Here is a 16,683-nt window from a genome sequence, read left to right as displayed (position 1 = left end):
TCTGTCTTTCTAGCGTGGAGCTGGATTTTAAGCAACAGGAAGACAAACTCCAGCCTGTGCTGAGAAAACTGCACCCTGTCGAGGAAACTCAGGTCATCCCTTCGCCTTACACTCAGGAGACTTACTCCTCCACACCCAAGCAAAAATCCAAAACTGAGTCCAAAAAGCACGGAAGGTGGAAACTCTGGTTTCTTTAAGACTCGTGGGCTTGGGAGTCCCCAGACCGTCTTTCAAACCCACTGGAATTTAAGTCAGTCCTTTTCCAAACTGGATAGGACCAAGGGAACTGCGGTGCCAATGTGTGCTCCCTGCTTCTCGCCCTGTGTACCAAAAAGGCCTTCGCACCAACAAATAATTTGCAGCAAAGGGAGTGACGGTCACCCCTTGCCAGCTGTCCTTTGCAGATCACTGGTGTGGGGTGTAAAGTCTGAAATAAAACTTATGTAATCAAAGATAAGGAAAAAAAATCTACACCCTGGCAGCCCCCCCCCATCTATGAACAAGTATTGAGTTATCAACGTTTCATGCAGCAGGCTGTCCCTCTGTAGACAGTGGAACTTTTCATTATTTTTGGCCTTTTATTCTTATGACTTTTTTTTTTAAATGAGAAGAAAAAGCAAGCCTTCTGTTAGCAAAAGGCTTCATTTTTACCTTTCATTTTGCAAATAAGCAGGGGGCGAGTGCAGTTTTCAGCACATTAAATTCCGGAGAAAGCACAATTTTTTTCAAGTGGTCGGAGACCATGAATAATCTCAAAAATGTGACTCTATGTATACCTGCCTTTGTGTGCTGTAGCGCTACGCCAAGTGACCACATCTCAGTGTCGCACTGACACCACAGATTTAGCACCCTCTTCATCTCCAGATGGACGACATGTTTACTGCTCATTTCCCAAATGGCCAGCAGCCAGGAACCCCCACCCCCACCCCCACCCCCAGTCAGGATATGCCTTCAATCATTGCAAGCTGACAGGGTCAGAGCTAATGGACACTAAGCTTTCTTAGGTCTTGTTTTTAATCTTTGGGTGCCCAAAGGCCAAATGATGAATCTGGCGAGAATTTGAAAAGAGACAGAGATACACAATGGATAATATAGTTACCTATAAATCACTGGTGCCTGGGCTGTGGCAGAAAGTGTTTTTGTGGCTCAGTCCCCAGAGACACTCTTCATCCCTGAGCGCAGCCGGGTGTTGTCTACACTTCTTTATGCCCTGTCTCTGCTGTGCAAGATCTGACCATCTCAGAGAGACACAGTGTGTTTCCCTTCGCTGCTACCAATGGCCAAACTTAGCATCGCCTCCATTTTAAGCTATCAGTAAATTGTATTAAACGGCATACTTAGGGGAAAGCTGTGAATCAGATGTTTTTAGGGATTTTTTTAAATCCGCCGTCACACACAAGAGTTCTCTCTTGATGACACATGACAACGTGAACCTCCACTCCTTTCTTTTACACTCATGTCTCTGCACCATTCCAGGTATCTTTTTTATAGAAAACAAAATCCTCCTGTGAGTTAATGATGTCTCTCGGTGTTCTGCTTCTCGTGTAGGAAGTGGGGGGGGGGGGGTCTTCTTTTGCCTTTTATTTATTTTTCGTTTTTGTATAACTTAAAACTTTGACTAGTTGTGAGCATATGAGAAAAAAAAAAACCTAGTCTTCAGTGTCTGTCCAGCGCTTTCCGCTGGAACTGCATGCTGATGACAGCCTCGCGGATCTGGTGGCAAAGCCAGAGCGGCTCGGTTTGGGGAGAAGGCCATGGCCTGCTTTGGATGGGCAGGAGGTAAGACTCACCATGCTTTTCCTCTGGACTCAACAATTTCATTTAGTTCTGACATTTGAGTTATACAAGGATCTAGCGATCGGCAATCAGATCTGGTCTTTAAAAGAGAAAACTAAAAGAATATTTTGTGTGACTGCTCTCAGGGGATTCCTCAAACCACACTACAGAGGTATGCGTAGTTTAAAATGCACACACACACACACACGCACACACACACCCCACATGTGGGAACACAACACACACACACACACACACAAACACATGCCTTTCAGAAACTACTCTGTAAAAATTCAAATCTGCTTAATTCAAAATGCACACACAGACCATACCACACACGCAGGTGCACGTGCACACGTGGGCATGCACACAAACACGGGCCTTTAAGGAAGTACGCTTCGGGGATTCAAATCCACAGATGAGCAGTAAACAAAGGAGCCGGAGGAGAGCCCTGACCGCGCTGATCCTGTACCTTGAAGGAAGTGCAATTGTTTCATGCATACTGAACCTTTAAACATGTCTTTCACGTTTTTATACTGTTTTTAACTGACATTATGAAAATGCTGGCAACCAGTTTTCTCCTCATGTGTTTGACGAATTCCATGTTCTCAGCAAGTGGAAGAAAGGGTTTGGCAGCTTTCTGCCCAGGGCTGCACATCTGTCTAAATGCAAATACATGTGACTACCTGTGATGTCACTGTTATGAGTCAAATAAAAAAATTAAGTATTTTAGAGCCAGAAATGAAACGCTGAAGATAAACCAGTTCCTCCTCGAAAGAAAAAAGCATCCCCACCAAACAGGAAACAAAATGCATTTTCAAGCTCATTTCATAGCCAATCACAATTTGCCAACGACGGAGGCCGACCCTTCTCCTGGAAAGATTGGAAGTCAAAATTTCATACAAAACCAAGTGAAAAGTTCAGTGTTCCCGCCTATGTAGATGTACACATGGCATTACGTATAGAGAGTAAATTATTATACTTGTCATTAAATATTTATTAATTTTTAAATAAAAAAGGCAAAGGTAATGTTTTGTGTGGCTACTAAACTCATTTCACAGCCTCTATACTTTGGGAAAACTCAAGAAAATAATACTGGGCAGATATTTGGCCTAGAAGGCACTCAGTTGTCGTTTGGAAAGATGAGAGCATCATGTGCCCTGGGTGCTCCCTGACCAGAGAGGCAACTCTAGCATGCTTACCCAGCACCATGGCATGGGTTTAGTCATCAGGAAAATAAGGTAAAATTTTAAGGCATGCAGTGTTGACAGAGGATTCTGTCCCACCAGGTACCACAGCCATTTAGTCCCAAATAAACACACAGAGGTCTACATTAATCATAAACTGGTTGGCCTTGTAGCTCAGGTTTCTTATAAATTAATTCTTACATCTTAACCCATGATTCTTGTCTGTGTTAGCCATGTGGCTTGGTACCTTTGTCAGCTTGCTTCCTCTCTGACTGGGTGATGACGATAGGCTGAATCTTTCTCTTCCCAGAATTCTCCTGTTCTCATCGCCCCACCTATACTTCCTGCCTGGCTATTGGCCAACCAACATTTATTTAAACAAGTACAAGAAACAAATCTTCACAGGGTAAAAGCATTGTGCTACAGCAATGCAAGGTACATACATGCTCATGGTATCATGTGCCTAACTTGTGTCTATTTTTTAAAGAGCCTCCAAGACAACTAAATTCACCCAGTGCTGCCACCTTCCATGGCCTACAGTTGGTGGGTGGCTTCTCTCTAGAGTAGGGGTTCTCAACCTATGGGTTGAGGCCTGTTTGGCAAACCTCTATCAGCATTAGGAAGTTGAGAGCCATTGCTCTAGAGCATTGGTCAAGTAGGTCTCAGGCCCAGAGGGGTGACTAGCTGTTTTTTTCTCTCTCCTCTGAGTGGGACACCATCACTCCAGCATGGATGTAAAGCCTTAAAAGCAAAGTCCAGAACAATGTCACTAGGTATGAGAGGTGGCCTGTATGCTCTGTGGGAGAAGATGGCACATCTACAAATATAGTCCACTGCAGATGTGGGTATGAGACCTCACTGCCCCCACATTTGCCTTGGGGAAATGAAGGAGATGAAGGCAAATGGTATGGGCAGAAGGAAGAGAGGGGCCCGATGCATCAGTTCACACCCATGGGAAGAATATTCAGGCAAATTCTAGAATCAGTCCTTAGCCACATGCTAGGTAGGGTCACCTTAGAGTACTTCTTATATAAACGCCAATGTTGCAAGAAGGGGGTCTCTTTGTTTGTCCCTGCCACCCAGATAGCTTGCATCCGAAATAACCACATAGAAACTATATTAATTTAAATACCGCCTGGCCCATTAGCTCTGACTTCTTACTGGCTAACTCTTACATCTTAACCCATTTCTATCAATCTGTGCATCACTACGAGGTCATGGCCTACCAGAAAAGTTTCAGCACATCTACCTCCAGCCACAGATCCATGGTGTCTCCCTCACTCTGCTTTCTTCCTCCCAGAATTCAGTTCTATCTTCTCCACCTACTGACATTCTGCCCTATCAACTAGGCCAAGGTATTTCTTTATTCATTATCCTATGAAAGCAACACACAAATAGAAGGAACTCCTACACCACACCAAAATACCCATTCTACCAGACCATCAGAGTTTGAATGGGAGGGATCCAATGTCCAGAAAAGCCATGCTATCTGAGCTTCTGTGAATCCCTCAGGATTGTTAGTCTCCACAGCATAGCTGAATGTGGCAGACAAGGGCCAAGGGTATCATAGCAGTTGTCCTAGATCAGCTGAAAGAACTCCCAAACACAGACAGACAGAATGAGGCAGGCGCCTAACAAGATCAGTTTCCTTGTGGACCACGACAGGCATGTGACATCCCACAGAAACCACTATTTGCTGAGAGAGAAGAGATGCCATCAGATAAAAGAGTTTGCCATGTTGCCTTTTTATAGAAGTGGGCCAGAATTGGAATCAGCCAAGGGCCATGAACTTCCACCACATCATCTGATAGCACCATGGCCAGTGGATAACCACCCTACACACTGGCAGGCTGATGTTATAGGAGTGTTTTTACCTGATTCAGTTACCACCAGTGGAGGCAGTTTCATGGGTGCGATGTTAGCAAAGACCACAACAATAGCTTCCTTTGCCCGCATTGTTCATCTCTTAAAAATGACCTTTCGTACCTTTGAGCTCAGATAAATGTGGAGCCAATTCATTTATTGAAAAAAAACCACCTATACAACACAAAGATCAAAAGAATCACCCAGCCTTGTGAATTAACTAACAAACAAATCAAGCTGTAATGGGTGAGATGCATTATGGCAGGTCACAGGTCATGTGACAGCTACTCATTAGCTTCTAAACACCTTATAATTAATATAAAGTCCCTTTACAATCTGGTATGAACATGTTGTGGAAACTCCTTCAGCCAATAGCCTTCTAGATACCAGCCCGCTTTGGGCATGGTCTCATGCACTATAAATGCAGACAAAAAAGTGTGTGTGGCTCTCTTTGCTGCTGGATTTGGTTCTAGTTCCCAGTGCATGTAGAGGACTGTGGATCACTAGCTACCCTTACTATGAGTCATTCCGGGTTATCATGGAACTCTTCGAATTTTACCCAGACAATGACATGATTCTTATTTCCTCTGCTGTAAGCCCACTGTTAGTGAGCAACCTTGGTGGAAAATACAAGAAAACCCAGGACACATCAACATTAAAAAAAGCAAGAAAAATCCCCCTGCCAATACCAAATATAAATGAACTTACAAAGTTATTGCTCACAAATATACATACACAAGGGTGAATTTCAGAAGGCCACCAATATAGTTGGACAGCTGGTATGATGGCTGCATTCAAAAGTCAAGCTCCCTCCATTGGAAACATCTATAAGGCACTCTATAAATAAGGACTTTGAAAAGCACATTCATACTTTAACTCCAAGGAAATACACATCTCAACACCAGTGCTCATGCGGAAGAGATATAATATGTTGGTAATATAATTGTTTTGAGTCTTAGTGAAAGGGCACTCTTCCCTGGGATAACAGTTATAATTAACACCTTCCTCTCCAAATGCAGAAGCATTCCAGGGCCTTATGAATGACCTGGGATGCTAAGGAACTCCCCACAAGGCTGCTGCTGCCCCTATTAAACACTGCACCCATCCACGTCCATACAGCTGTAGCCAAATAGTGTCCAGTGCACTCAGAGGACTTACTGGATTTGCTGAGTCCAGTAAGGCAGAGGCTCCCAAAGTCACAGTCAGTGAACAACCCAAAAAAAGACTCCCCACCCCTAAGCCCTCTTCTGTGAACTTCCCAGGGGACCCTTCCCTTAGGAGAGGTCACATCTTTGCCTAAGAGAGTTGGTAATTTTCCATCTTCTGGTGTTTATCCAGGCCAAAGAAATCTCTTTAACCATCGTCCTCACTCAATTACATTTTTTAAAGGACTTGTTATCAGAATACAATCCAATCATTTGAAAGAAGCAACCGCTAATGCAGCAGGAGAAGAAACATCCCTAGCTATTAATCACTGTTCTCTGGCCATGGCTCATCCCATGGAAGATGCATTTGTATAGCTCCAGGTCACATCAAATGGCTAACTCGGTCACCTGACTACAACTACAAGGTCCCTGCATAGTATCACACATCCTGGGTAGGAACACAATAATGCTGGAGCCTCGACTGGCTTCTAAAAGGAAGAGAAAAATAAAATGTAAAGTCAAACCTAATGCAGAACTGAGTAATTAGGGGTCTGATGGTGACTTGGACCCCTGCCACCTCTTTCATGTGGATGTGACTTCAGATGTGTAAGGTCACAGGCAAGTTCATATTCATGCACACTTTCTTAACACTCAGGGCTCATCTTAAAGAACTTCCAAGTGGAGCAGAGATGTACAAGATCCTTTAATTCAATGATAAGGCTACAGGATAGCCTGATCTCAGCATTTACATGCTTTCCAATCTACTGTTGCCAAGTGAAGGGGCTTTGTTTAAATTTTCTTAGGAAATTTACTGATTTATCTGAATTATGACCTTTGGGATCAAGAAACATTTTCCTGTGTATGAAGAGCATTCCCAGGACACTTCAAATGCGATGAACTTAAACAAATGCCACATGACAGAGTGCAAAGCAGCGCTTATATAAAAACTCTGCAGAAGTGTGTAAAACTGGCCATAGACTGTCTACGCAGCTTGTCCACTTCTGTGTGAGGTCGCCTACTCCTCACACAGGCTATAACCAGGCAGAGCCAGAATACTTAATAAATACTCACCCCCTGGAAAAGAGCAGACCCATTTCCAGCACTAACTTTGACAATGTCACAGAATAAGTCTTTTGATGAAAGGCGTCTACTCAGAAGTTTTCTTTTATTTTAATAACTTCTATTTTTTTTAAAAAAAATCCATTTTGAGCAATCATTTATAACTTTCCAGCTGATTCACAGTTATACAATTTCCAGTATAGTTATGCAAAGTGAGTAACCCAAGATGATGGAAATCTCTGGGGCACAATGGGATGGTACAGTTCACCTACAACAAATCTGTAAACCGTTTTTGGCTCCGTTTTCACCCTAGAGGATCCACTGATGAAGCTTTTGTCCCCCTTGTCAGGGATGCTTTTGTGATGCTCCTCCACTAATCTAAATTCACAGAGCAACAGGGTTGCATTAAGTTAATGCATGCATCCCCAGCTGGTGCGGACAGCGATGCCAAGGTGACACATGCTCACGGGGGAAGTTCTGCAGTCCCACTACTTTGCAGGCAGCAGAGAGGGGACTCGAGGACGTCAGACAACTGACAGATACTTCTCAACAATTCAGATCTTAAATGGCCAACATTCTTCTTGATATATCTTGACAATGTCATCGCTTATTAAATAATTACAGCTCATTCATGTTTCTTTTTGGATTTCCTCCATGACAGCTTGGTTTCACAGAACAAATTCAAAAGGAATCTTTGAATCTATTTTATCTAAGATGTTCAGAACTGAGAGAAGTTGACTTAAGACCTCAATCCCTCTTTGACGTCTGTTGATGCCTGTGAAGATCAGGGATAGGGTAGAGGGTCCTGGCTGTGGCACTCCCTGATAATGTCTTGTACCCCTGATACCCGCTCTCTGTGGATGTGGCTACAGATGGGTAGAGCCTGACGGAGGTCCTAACTTAATAGCCACTTTAAGAACAATTAAGAGTTCATCTCAAGGAATTGGTAAGTGGTACTTAGAACACAAGAGCTATGCCAAGCTTGGACACTGACCCATCATGAAACTCAACACCTGAATTCAACCTGCAGAAGACTGGATAGGGCCAGAAAAGGGCTTATTTCCCTCAGCAGCTGCTTACGTGACTAGTAGAAGCCAGAGGGGAGCTTTTACCACTCTTGATATCTGCTGAAGTGGGCCACAGCCATTGGCACTTCACCTTGGTCTCCCAGCGGAGACAAGCTGTAACTAGAACCAGGAACCACATGTATACTAGTCCATCCAATAGAAAGTAGTGGTTTAGGCAATGGGAGTCGGGTGTGGTCAGCCATAAACAAGACTCTTCCCGGACAGTAGTGAGTGCCCAGCTCAAATGGTTAATAACAACTTACTATGGTCACTCGGACTCAGCTAGGAAAACATTCCAAAGACTCTTGGACCCCATACTCTGAGAGCTGTGCTCACTGCACTCTTCCTATTGTCGAGCTTTGTGTGCTTTGACAACTGCTCTCATCTGACAGAAGCTGTGTGACCTTTTACAAGCCTCCTTTCTGCCCTCCTCTCCCAGGTTTAATAGAGGCGCAGGGACAATGAGCCAAAAGACGACAAGTCACAGGGATACAGCTCAGTTAGTTAGCCAGAGGGAGAAAGGGATACATATTCCCCAACTAAAAGAAGGATCATGTTCCCTAAACAGAAAAGGAACCTTTGTTCCCTTAACCAGACACAGTCCTGTCTCCCTAACCAGAGACAAAACTGCCCGCCTCCCAAATAGAACACTGTCCCTCCATCTTAGACAGGAGCAAGGCTAGTTTATCAGAAACCTTGTATTCACATCACCTGTCAGGAGGACCACATCCAGATGGTGAAGCCTCAACAGCATCTGGAAGCCTTCCATCCCATCTACTCTAAGACCAGCCAAAGCAGAAAGAACATCACGATGCTTGCTTCAGCATCAAGCCACACTCCATTCATCCTCCCTGGAGCCCCTTTCCCAGTTTCCATGTAAGCAGACACAAAGTATACCAGAGCCTGGCTGGAGGGGAGCCCCAGGCACCCTGGAGTCTACCCCTAATCTTGTTTATGGGGTTCAGATTCTACTGACTGGCAACATACAGAGATGTTTCTAGTTCCTAAAAAAGTCAAAATAGAAACACATGAAGAGTGCCAAGCTAGAAAAGTCAACATAAATGTCACATGTCAGCCTGTTATTTCTTTATTCATACCTGTGACAGTCCAAACTATAGAAACGTTCTCAAGGAAAACTGAACATGGCCTGGCATTCAGAGATAAGAAGCACACAGGTGCACCTACTTGCCTACTTCACCCACATAATACCTTCTGTTACGACACAGGGTGTCTTAAGATTTTTATTGTTGTGATGATATACCATGACCATGGCAACTCTTATAAAGGAAAACATCTAATTGAGGGGGCAGCTTACAATCCAGAGGTCCTGTCCATTATCATCATAGAAGGGAGCGTAGCAGCTTGCAGGCAGACATAGCGCTGGCTACATCTTGATCAGAAGGCATCAGGAAGTGGACACAGTGTCACACTGAGGGAAGCTTGAGCAATTGAGACCTCAAAGCCCACACTTCCTCCAACAAGGCCACACCTCCTAATAATGCTAGCCCCTTTGGGGGCCATTTTCTTTCAAACCACCACACAGGGGCTGGGCTAGGCTGGCTGTGCACCCCCAGCTTCCCCTCATTTGTTCATTCCCAGGATATACTGAAGAGATCAGGGTCACACACCAACGAAGACCAATGTGTCTCTCCTGATTGTAGGCGAAAGCCTAAAAAAGCTGTTGTTTTTTCCATTAAGGAAACAATTTTGTTTCCCTCCCTCGTGAGAGGCCATCCAGCAAGTTAGCCAAATAAGGATGTATACTTGATGTAATAAAACTAAAATGGTAAATTGGGTGTACATAGGGGTCTCATGCCTAAGTAACCAAATTTAACCATTTGGGGGGATGGGCATGACAAAATATGCACACTAGTCACCACGACACCGACTTACAAAGACCGTTGAAATTTGATAGAACCTTCTTGAAATAAATCATCTTCTACAAGTAACAACCCATTGTAAAAGAAACAGTGAGGATACATCTAGTAGACAATAAAACTGCTAAGCTGCATTACCTCAATTACTTTTTAAGGTGTTTCATAAAAAAATGTTATCAAAAATACCATAAACATAATAAATACAAAGAAAGAAACTACCTTATGAGTGAAGACTTACAAGAAAAGATGCATCTTTGATAAAAAGTAATAACAACAAGAAACCCCCTTCCAAGCATTTCGTTCCCTGACATGTTAAGTTTCCTCATCCCCCTTGACAGACACTTCTGGGATTATGAAAATCAGAACAGACTGGATCTCAAGTGCATGCTACCCTTTAAGAAAGTAAGTTCACTCCGGGCGACGGTGGCGCACGCCTTTAATCCCAGCACTCGGGAGGCAGAGGCAGGCGGATCTCTGTGAGTTCGAGACCAGCCTGGTGTACAAGAGCTAGTTCCAGGACAGGCTCAAGCCACAGAGAAACCCTGTCTCGAAAAAAAAAAAAAAAGAAAGAAAGAAAGTTCACTTCCCAATGGCAGCTAGGAGAGGAGATATGGAATGGAGCAGGTGTTTGGGGGAAATAGCCTTCTGGGTAGGAAGCTCGTGGCCACGCACAAGCATGTGTCTCTGGGCACTTACAATGAGTTCCGAATCCCGCCCCATGGAAATGACCGTCCGGTTCACTGTCCTGAGAAGTTTCTCCATGATGATCTGGACATGCCTCTGAGTTGGCCCCTGGAGGGAAGAGACACCAGTCAAAGCCAAGAGCGCAGACCATCAAGGTTCCACAAGCCCAAGTGCTTGCTGCCGAACCCAGCTGCTCTGTATAGAGTCAATCAATTATAACCCTTAACGAGATGAAAAACGGCCTTCGTCAAAGGCAAATGCCTTCCCGAAGAAAACCCAAGGCCTTTTATTAATTATAGCCCATTAATGATAATTTGTTATATAATCATAGTAAATTAATTTAAGCAAACCTTAAAACTAAAAGCAAATCCATTTAAACAATATAATGTCTACGATCCCTGGTGAGACCGCCAATTAGTCTTGCAGAGATGCCTGGCCATCTGTAAACGGAAGGCAGGCAGATAACAGCGTGGACCGCGCTGCGTGTCACTTCCCGATAACTTCACCGTTCACAGAACAGAATGTTTTAGTACCAGTGCAGCAAATTATCTAAAATTCACAGTGCCATGGGGTGTTCCATTAGGGAGAATTTATTCCCTGGCTTAATGCGAAATGGGACTGTGGATTCTCTTCCATGCACACGGCTTGAGCAGGCAGCCTCCTGGTCTCTGAACGGTCACAAGATCTTCTGTGAACTTGGCCTAAAAGCTAAGCTCTTTGTCCCGGCTTTACTCTGAAAAATGCAACGGGCCTAGCATGGGAGCACTGAGGCTGGTCCTGAAGAAGACATCCAAGCCCAGGGCAAGGCTCATGCCCCCGATGAGGTGAAGCTATCCCATGATCCAGCAGGGGTTGTAGCTGACCCTGGCAGCACAAACCATCGGGAATGGCATAGTCCATCACCACTGTCACTTCTGCCGGATTCTAGGGCAATAGTAAGGGAAAGCTTTGACTCTTGGTGTTTCCACAGAGGTTTCAACTGAGAGCGTGAGACCCACTCTGAGTACGGGTGGCACTGGCTTACGGGGAAGAGTCCTGGACTGAATAAAAAGTGGGAAAAGGAGAAAGTCAAATGAAGACCAGCCTTCTCCTTGCTCTGTTTCCTGATCTGCCCAGATGGAGGCAAGCAGCCTGCTGTATATAGCTCCAGAGAGAACCTGGTTCAGTATCCTGCACCCCCGCCCCCAAGGTGTATTTAGTGAAAGCAAGGAGAGGTAGCTAGCTCAGCGTGAAAGATTTACTGCTCAAAGGAACACGCAGAGGTGTGTGTGTGTGTGTGTGTGTGTGTGTGTGTGTGTGTGTGTGTGTGTGTGTGTGTTGACCAGGAAGGTTTCCAGGTAATGCAGGAAAGAGTTCAGAACAAACTCTATCTACCTAAAATCCTGCCGAGAACCAGGGACAAAGACAGGTGAGGGAGCCATAGGACACCAGAGCCCACTCCCAGTATTGCTCATGAGGTTCAGTCTCCACTTACTGTTAACACACAGAAGTGTTTCTATCCTGATTCCAGAAACACCTGGAGGATCAGTGACATTACCTAAGTGTATACATGCGCACAAACATACATGATATGCTAGAGATGTGGGGGGGGGGGCGAAATATTCATATACCTGTTTGACCCAGATTCAGATTAGAAAAATAAAAAGCCCCCCACCCAAAAAATTTTATAGTGTTTAGAAATACAAGAGGGAGCTGCAAAGCTCAGAAAGCTCTGGAAGCTTCTACCTGTGGTGAGTAGGGCAGAAAGATGCCAGAAGGACAGGTGGTTCAGTTCATGTAACACTTAATAAATTCAGGACCTATAAAAAGGGATGGGTAATCAGCCTCCGTAGCCTTTACCTGACCTGCAGGATGAGAACTTTGGCCTTGGGAAGCATCTTACCAAGAAAGCACAGGAAAATGAAAACTTAATTTCAGTTCAGAAGGGTGAATGCTGCAAAGTAAAAAAATCATGACGCACACACAAATAAAAATAATTCAAGGGTAAAACTACAGAAATAAAAGCTGAAAATGAAGGTCAATGCTTTTCCCACAAGGCAGTTTGTGGCATGTTTCCAAGGCTTGGACAAGGCTGGCGAGGCTGGCCATGGTCTGATCTCCATGACTTACCACATCCTTCCGGTAGAGCACCTCCAGGATGTTGCTGAGCAGCTGGCAGCATGCCTCCAGGTCCTCCTGCCTCTCCAGGTGGTACTTGAGCTGGTCTGTCATCATGGGGAGCAGGATCTCTCTGCAGTCTGCGGAGAACACAGGATTGTCAGTCAGCAGAAGACACCAAGGAAGCCCTGGGGTCTGTAAGAAAGGTATGTCCTCTCAAGCGTCTGATTCACAAGGTGCATGATGGAAACTGACATCTGCAGAGGCTGATGGCTTGACCACCAGGAAGCCATTTCCAAGGCTGTCAATCATTTATAGACGGGTACCTGCATGTTTTTGTAGGTCTCTGTATCAACACACAAGTCACAAACATGCATATCACATATAAACACACATACACATACATCCGTGCAGTTGCACATGTGACAGGTTATCTACTAATGTCTCTTACTTTCAATTCATTTATTTGCAGTAGTAAAAGGAGTACTCCCTCCATCAAAAACTATTCAAACTGCAGATTTCCAGTCATTTCCTAGACCAAACAGACAGGATCCCCTTCTTAAGTGAAAGATCTTGGGGACTGGGACAATGGTATACATACAGCCCTTCCTCCCCAGACAAGCTCCCTGGAGTAGACCGAAGAAGTGGGAACGAGAAGACAGAAATTAGGGGTAGAGAAACAGGACTATAAACAAAAGCTTGGGAGCTGAGGACCAGGTCGAAAAACATTTGTGTCTTTCATTTGTGGTTTAGTTGAGAACATGGCCGGAATATCACAAACATAAACAGAAAAGCACAGATTGATGGTCAAATGAAATTCCTAATGGTCTCTTCCGGTTTGGAAAATGAGCTGAGTCCAGGCAGCATCCACTTCCCAAAATGACCTGCCTGTTTAGAGCCCCAGATTCTGACACCAGCCCAGCCACCGTGACCTCCTTTAAGATGCAAAGCGGGTGAGCAGCAGAGCTCCGGAACAGGAAATAGATGTAGCTGGTTTTCAGGATTGTACACTTTGGGATTTACGACATTAATGATACATAAAAGCATGTTTTGCATTAATGTTCCCGAGTTTTCTACGGAAGGACAAAGAAATCACACAGCAATGGAGGAGCTCCTCCACACCTTCAGAAGTACACCCTGAACTCAAACACACACAGTCAGCTTTCCCAAGGACAACAGTTTAATGAGAGACTGGGGAGGTGGGCACAGGGCAGGAAGAATGAGACATAACACAAGCTTTTCTGCTCAATGGTCTGTCGGTGGGACACATGTAGGGTGCTCAGCCAGGGAGATCTCAAATTCCACTTGGATCTTCTCCCTCAGGGAGAGACTAGGAGGAATTCCTGAACACATATTTATGATGAGTAGTCTCCACTGTCAACTGGACAGGAGTGAGAACGGCCTCAACAAGACCTCTCTAGTGCCTCTGTGGGGCATTCCCCAGAGAGTTGAGACTGAGGAGGGGAGAGTCATTCTGACTGTGGGTGGGGCTAGCCCAGGGTTTGGGTTCTGGAGTGAACAGGAGTGAAGACAATGACAAGGCCAGCTGAGCCAGGATTCCCCGCCCTTTGCCTCCTGTTCTGTAGGAATGTGAAGGTGGTGAGGAGGGACAGCTAGAGCTGTTCCTGCCATCATGCCCCCTCCCCAAGTGGGAAAAATAAACTTATACTTCCCTAAGTTGATTCTTGCCAGATATTTGGTCATGGAGACAAAAACAAAACAAAAACCTTATGTAATCCGATAAGAACACGTGGCTTCACTTGTTGAACCATTATTTTAATAATCAATCCCTGTGCAGATGTAATGCATCAAACAATAAGCTCTGCAGGCCAGCACTGCTGCTCATGACACAAGGAGCTGTGGAGAATCCTGCAGGAAGTCAGGGACAGAGGGCACAGCACACAGCAAGGGTGCTGTCTGAGCCAGAAAGTAGGCCCCTTTGTGTCTGGGTTTCCTGTGTTAGGAAGACTCCATCCAAATTCCCTATGATCTCTCCTATCCCTTCCAATGACCCTGATGGGAGAACTAAACTGTTTCACAGGTAGGACTGTGCCCTTTGAGCTCCTCAGACAACTCCAACATGCCAAGGTATGCTGCCACTCAGAAGATGGCACAGATGTGAGAATGGTCCAAAGACAGACTGTCCAAGGGAAACAATACAAGAAAGTGACCCCTAGGTCATGCTATCAACAACAAAACATCCCCAGATGCCTCTGCCATAGAACCTCAAAGCTCACAGGCTAGATCCACTCTCATTTACGCTACGGCTGCTGCCTCCAGCCATATGTAAAACCTAATGGAGTGAAACTCTCCAGATCAATGTGTCAGAAGAATACCTTGGAGAACAGTGCCTAAGCCCCACCCTCCCAGAGCCCCAGTTCAATGCCTCTAGTTGAGCCCTCTTTCACGTCTACTAGAAACACATGATGCCCCCCCTTCCCAATGTGCTCAACTGAACATGGAGCAAGCCCTGAGCTATGTCTGTCCATCTGGTTACTATCTATATGACTGCCACTATTCTGGAGGTCATGTGAATTTCAAAGGTATCTCAGATAGAAAAGGAAGAGCTGATAAGGCAAATGTTCTCAACCTGTGGGTTGAGATCCTTTTGGGGGTTGAATGACCTTTTCACAGGGGTCACCTAAGATATTGGGAAAACACAGATATTTACATTATGATTTATAATGGTAACAAAATCAGAAGTAGCAACAAAAATAATTTTATGGTTGGGGACTCATCATAACATGAGGGGCTGTATTAAAGGGTTGAAGTGTTAGGAAGCTTGAGAACCATTGTGCTACAGCCTGATGGGTAAAAAGTCTTATGAGCTGGCCAGCATAGCCTGCCGGAAAGATGTGTCTCTAAATGGTTGTCAGAGCTGGCCCTTTAGGGTCTGGGACCAGATGCCCTGACCTATGTCCCATCCTTTGGCCCCATTTGTCTGTTGTACTGGGAAAGCAGCAGTGGCCCACACTGTTCTCAGAGTTATTGAGTGTGCTGGTTCTATCTGTCAGTATTACCTCAGGGTAAAGGAGTGTGTCTGCGTGCCCAACTCAGGCAGGGAGATACTACCCACCATGTTTGGTTCCCTCAGAGCACACCCACCGCTTGCGCAGCCCCCAGATCTTGTCTGTAATGCGGTCTCCGTGAGAAGCAATTCCACAGATAGTCTGTCATGTTTAAAGCTAGTTCAAGCTGGATTGGAAGACTCACATTTGTAATTCCAATCTCAGAAGACCAGGACAGTTGTGAGTTCAAGTCTATCTGGGTTACTTAATGGGAACCAGGCTAGCCTGGGTAACATTGTGTTGAGAAAACAAAACATGCACACATACACACACACTCCAAAAGTAGAGTGACGTCCTTCTTTCAGCTCCCCCAGGAGATGAAAAGTCATTGGCTATCCTTTCTGACAGGTGAGTGTCGAGCAGTGCAGGGAAAATGGGGGTGCGAAGACAGGAACTGTGACAATCGGTGTGTGAGGAAGGACTTGGCACGGAACACTCTGCTGAGCCACTAGGAAAGATCCCCAGGGCCAGCAGCACCACCATCAGAAAATTCTCTCTGCATTCAGCTCCACATCTGAACACAGACGGACAGACCCACCAGACAGATCAGTAGGTCTGCCCCAGAGGCAGAAGCCACCCTGCCCAAACAAGGGGTCTGGGGCAGGCATCCGAGACTACAGGGAGGCTCATAGCACTGCCCATCATTGTGCCATCAGAAACCCACTACACACCTCAGAGGAAGAAACACTTGCTTCCAGCATCTTTTGGGGGACCAAAGCCAGGAGCTAAGGAGTTATGCTCTACGCCTCCAGGTCCAAGTCCACGGGCCACCATAAATACCAACTGCTTTAACTATGTTTCTTTTCCATGGAAGGGAAACTCGGTGAGAGTTGTCTCTTATTTTCTTTTTTTTTTTTTTT

At 45.1% G+C, this 16,683-nt stretch overlaps 2 protein-coding genes across 4 annotated transcripts in view; one reads left to right on the top strand and one right to left on the bottom strand.

The window, feature by feature from the left end:
- Insyn2 (inhibitory synaptic factor 2A) overlaps positions 1-2,796 on the top strand; it is a 55,670-nt gene extending 52,874 nt beyond the window's left edge. For both annotated transcript variants that reach the window (XM_026781615.1, XM_005351415.3), the window contains one exon: positions 14-2,796. In XM_026781615.1, coding sequence (XP_026637416.1) covers positions 14-197 — 184 coding nt within the window. In that variant the 3' untranslated portion in view covers positions 198-2,796. The remainder of the gene's footprint in view (positions 1-13) is intronic.
- Dock1 (dedicator of cytokinesis 1) overlaps positions 1-16,683 on the bottom strand; it is a 503,376-nt gene that overhangs the window by 289,510 nt on the left and 197,183 nt on the right. For both annotated transcript variants that reach the window (XM_013347890.2, XM_005351416.3), the window contains exons 26-27: positions 12,768-12,895; positions 10,671-10,766 (exon numbers count right to left, since the gene is read on the bottom strand). In XM_013347890.2, coding sequence (XP_013203344.1) covers positions 10,671-10,766; positions 12,768-12,895 — 224 coding nt within the window. The remainder of the gene's footprint in view (positions 1-10,670; positions 10,767-12,767; positions 12,896-16,683) is intronic.

Source organism: Microtus ochrogaster, chromosome 8 (genome assembly GCF_000317375.1).
Source record: "Microtus ochrogaster isolate Prairie Vole_2 chromosome 8, MicOch1.0, whole genome shotgun sequence".
NCBI lineage: Eukaryota > Metazoa > Chordata > Mammalia > Rodentia > Cricetidae > Microtus > Microtus ochrogaster.
The sequence above is the reverse complement of the archived record's forward strand: the minus strand, read 5'-3'. Positions and strand labels throughout refer to the sequence as shown.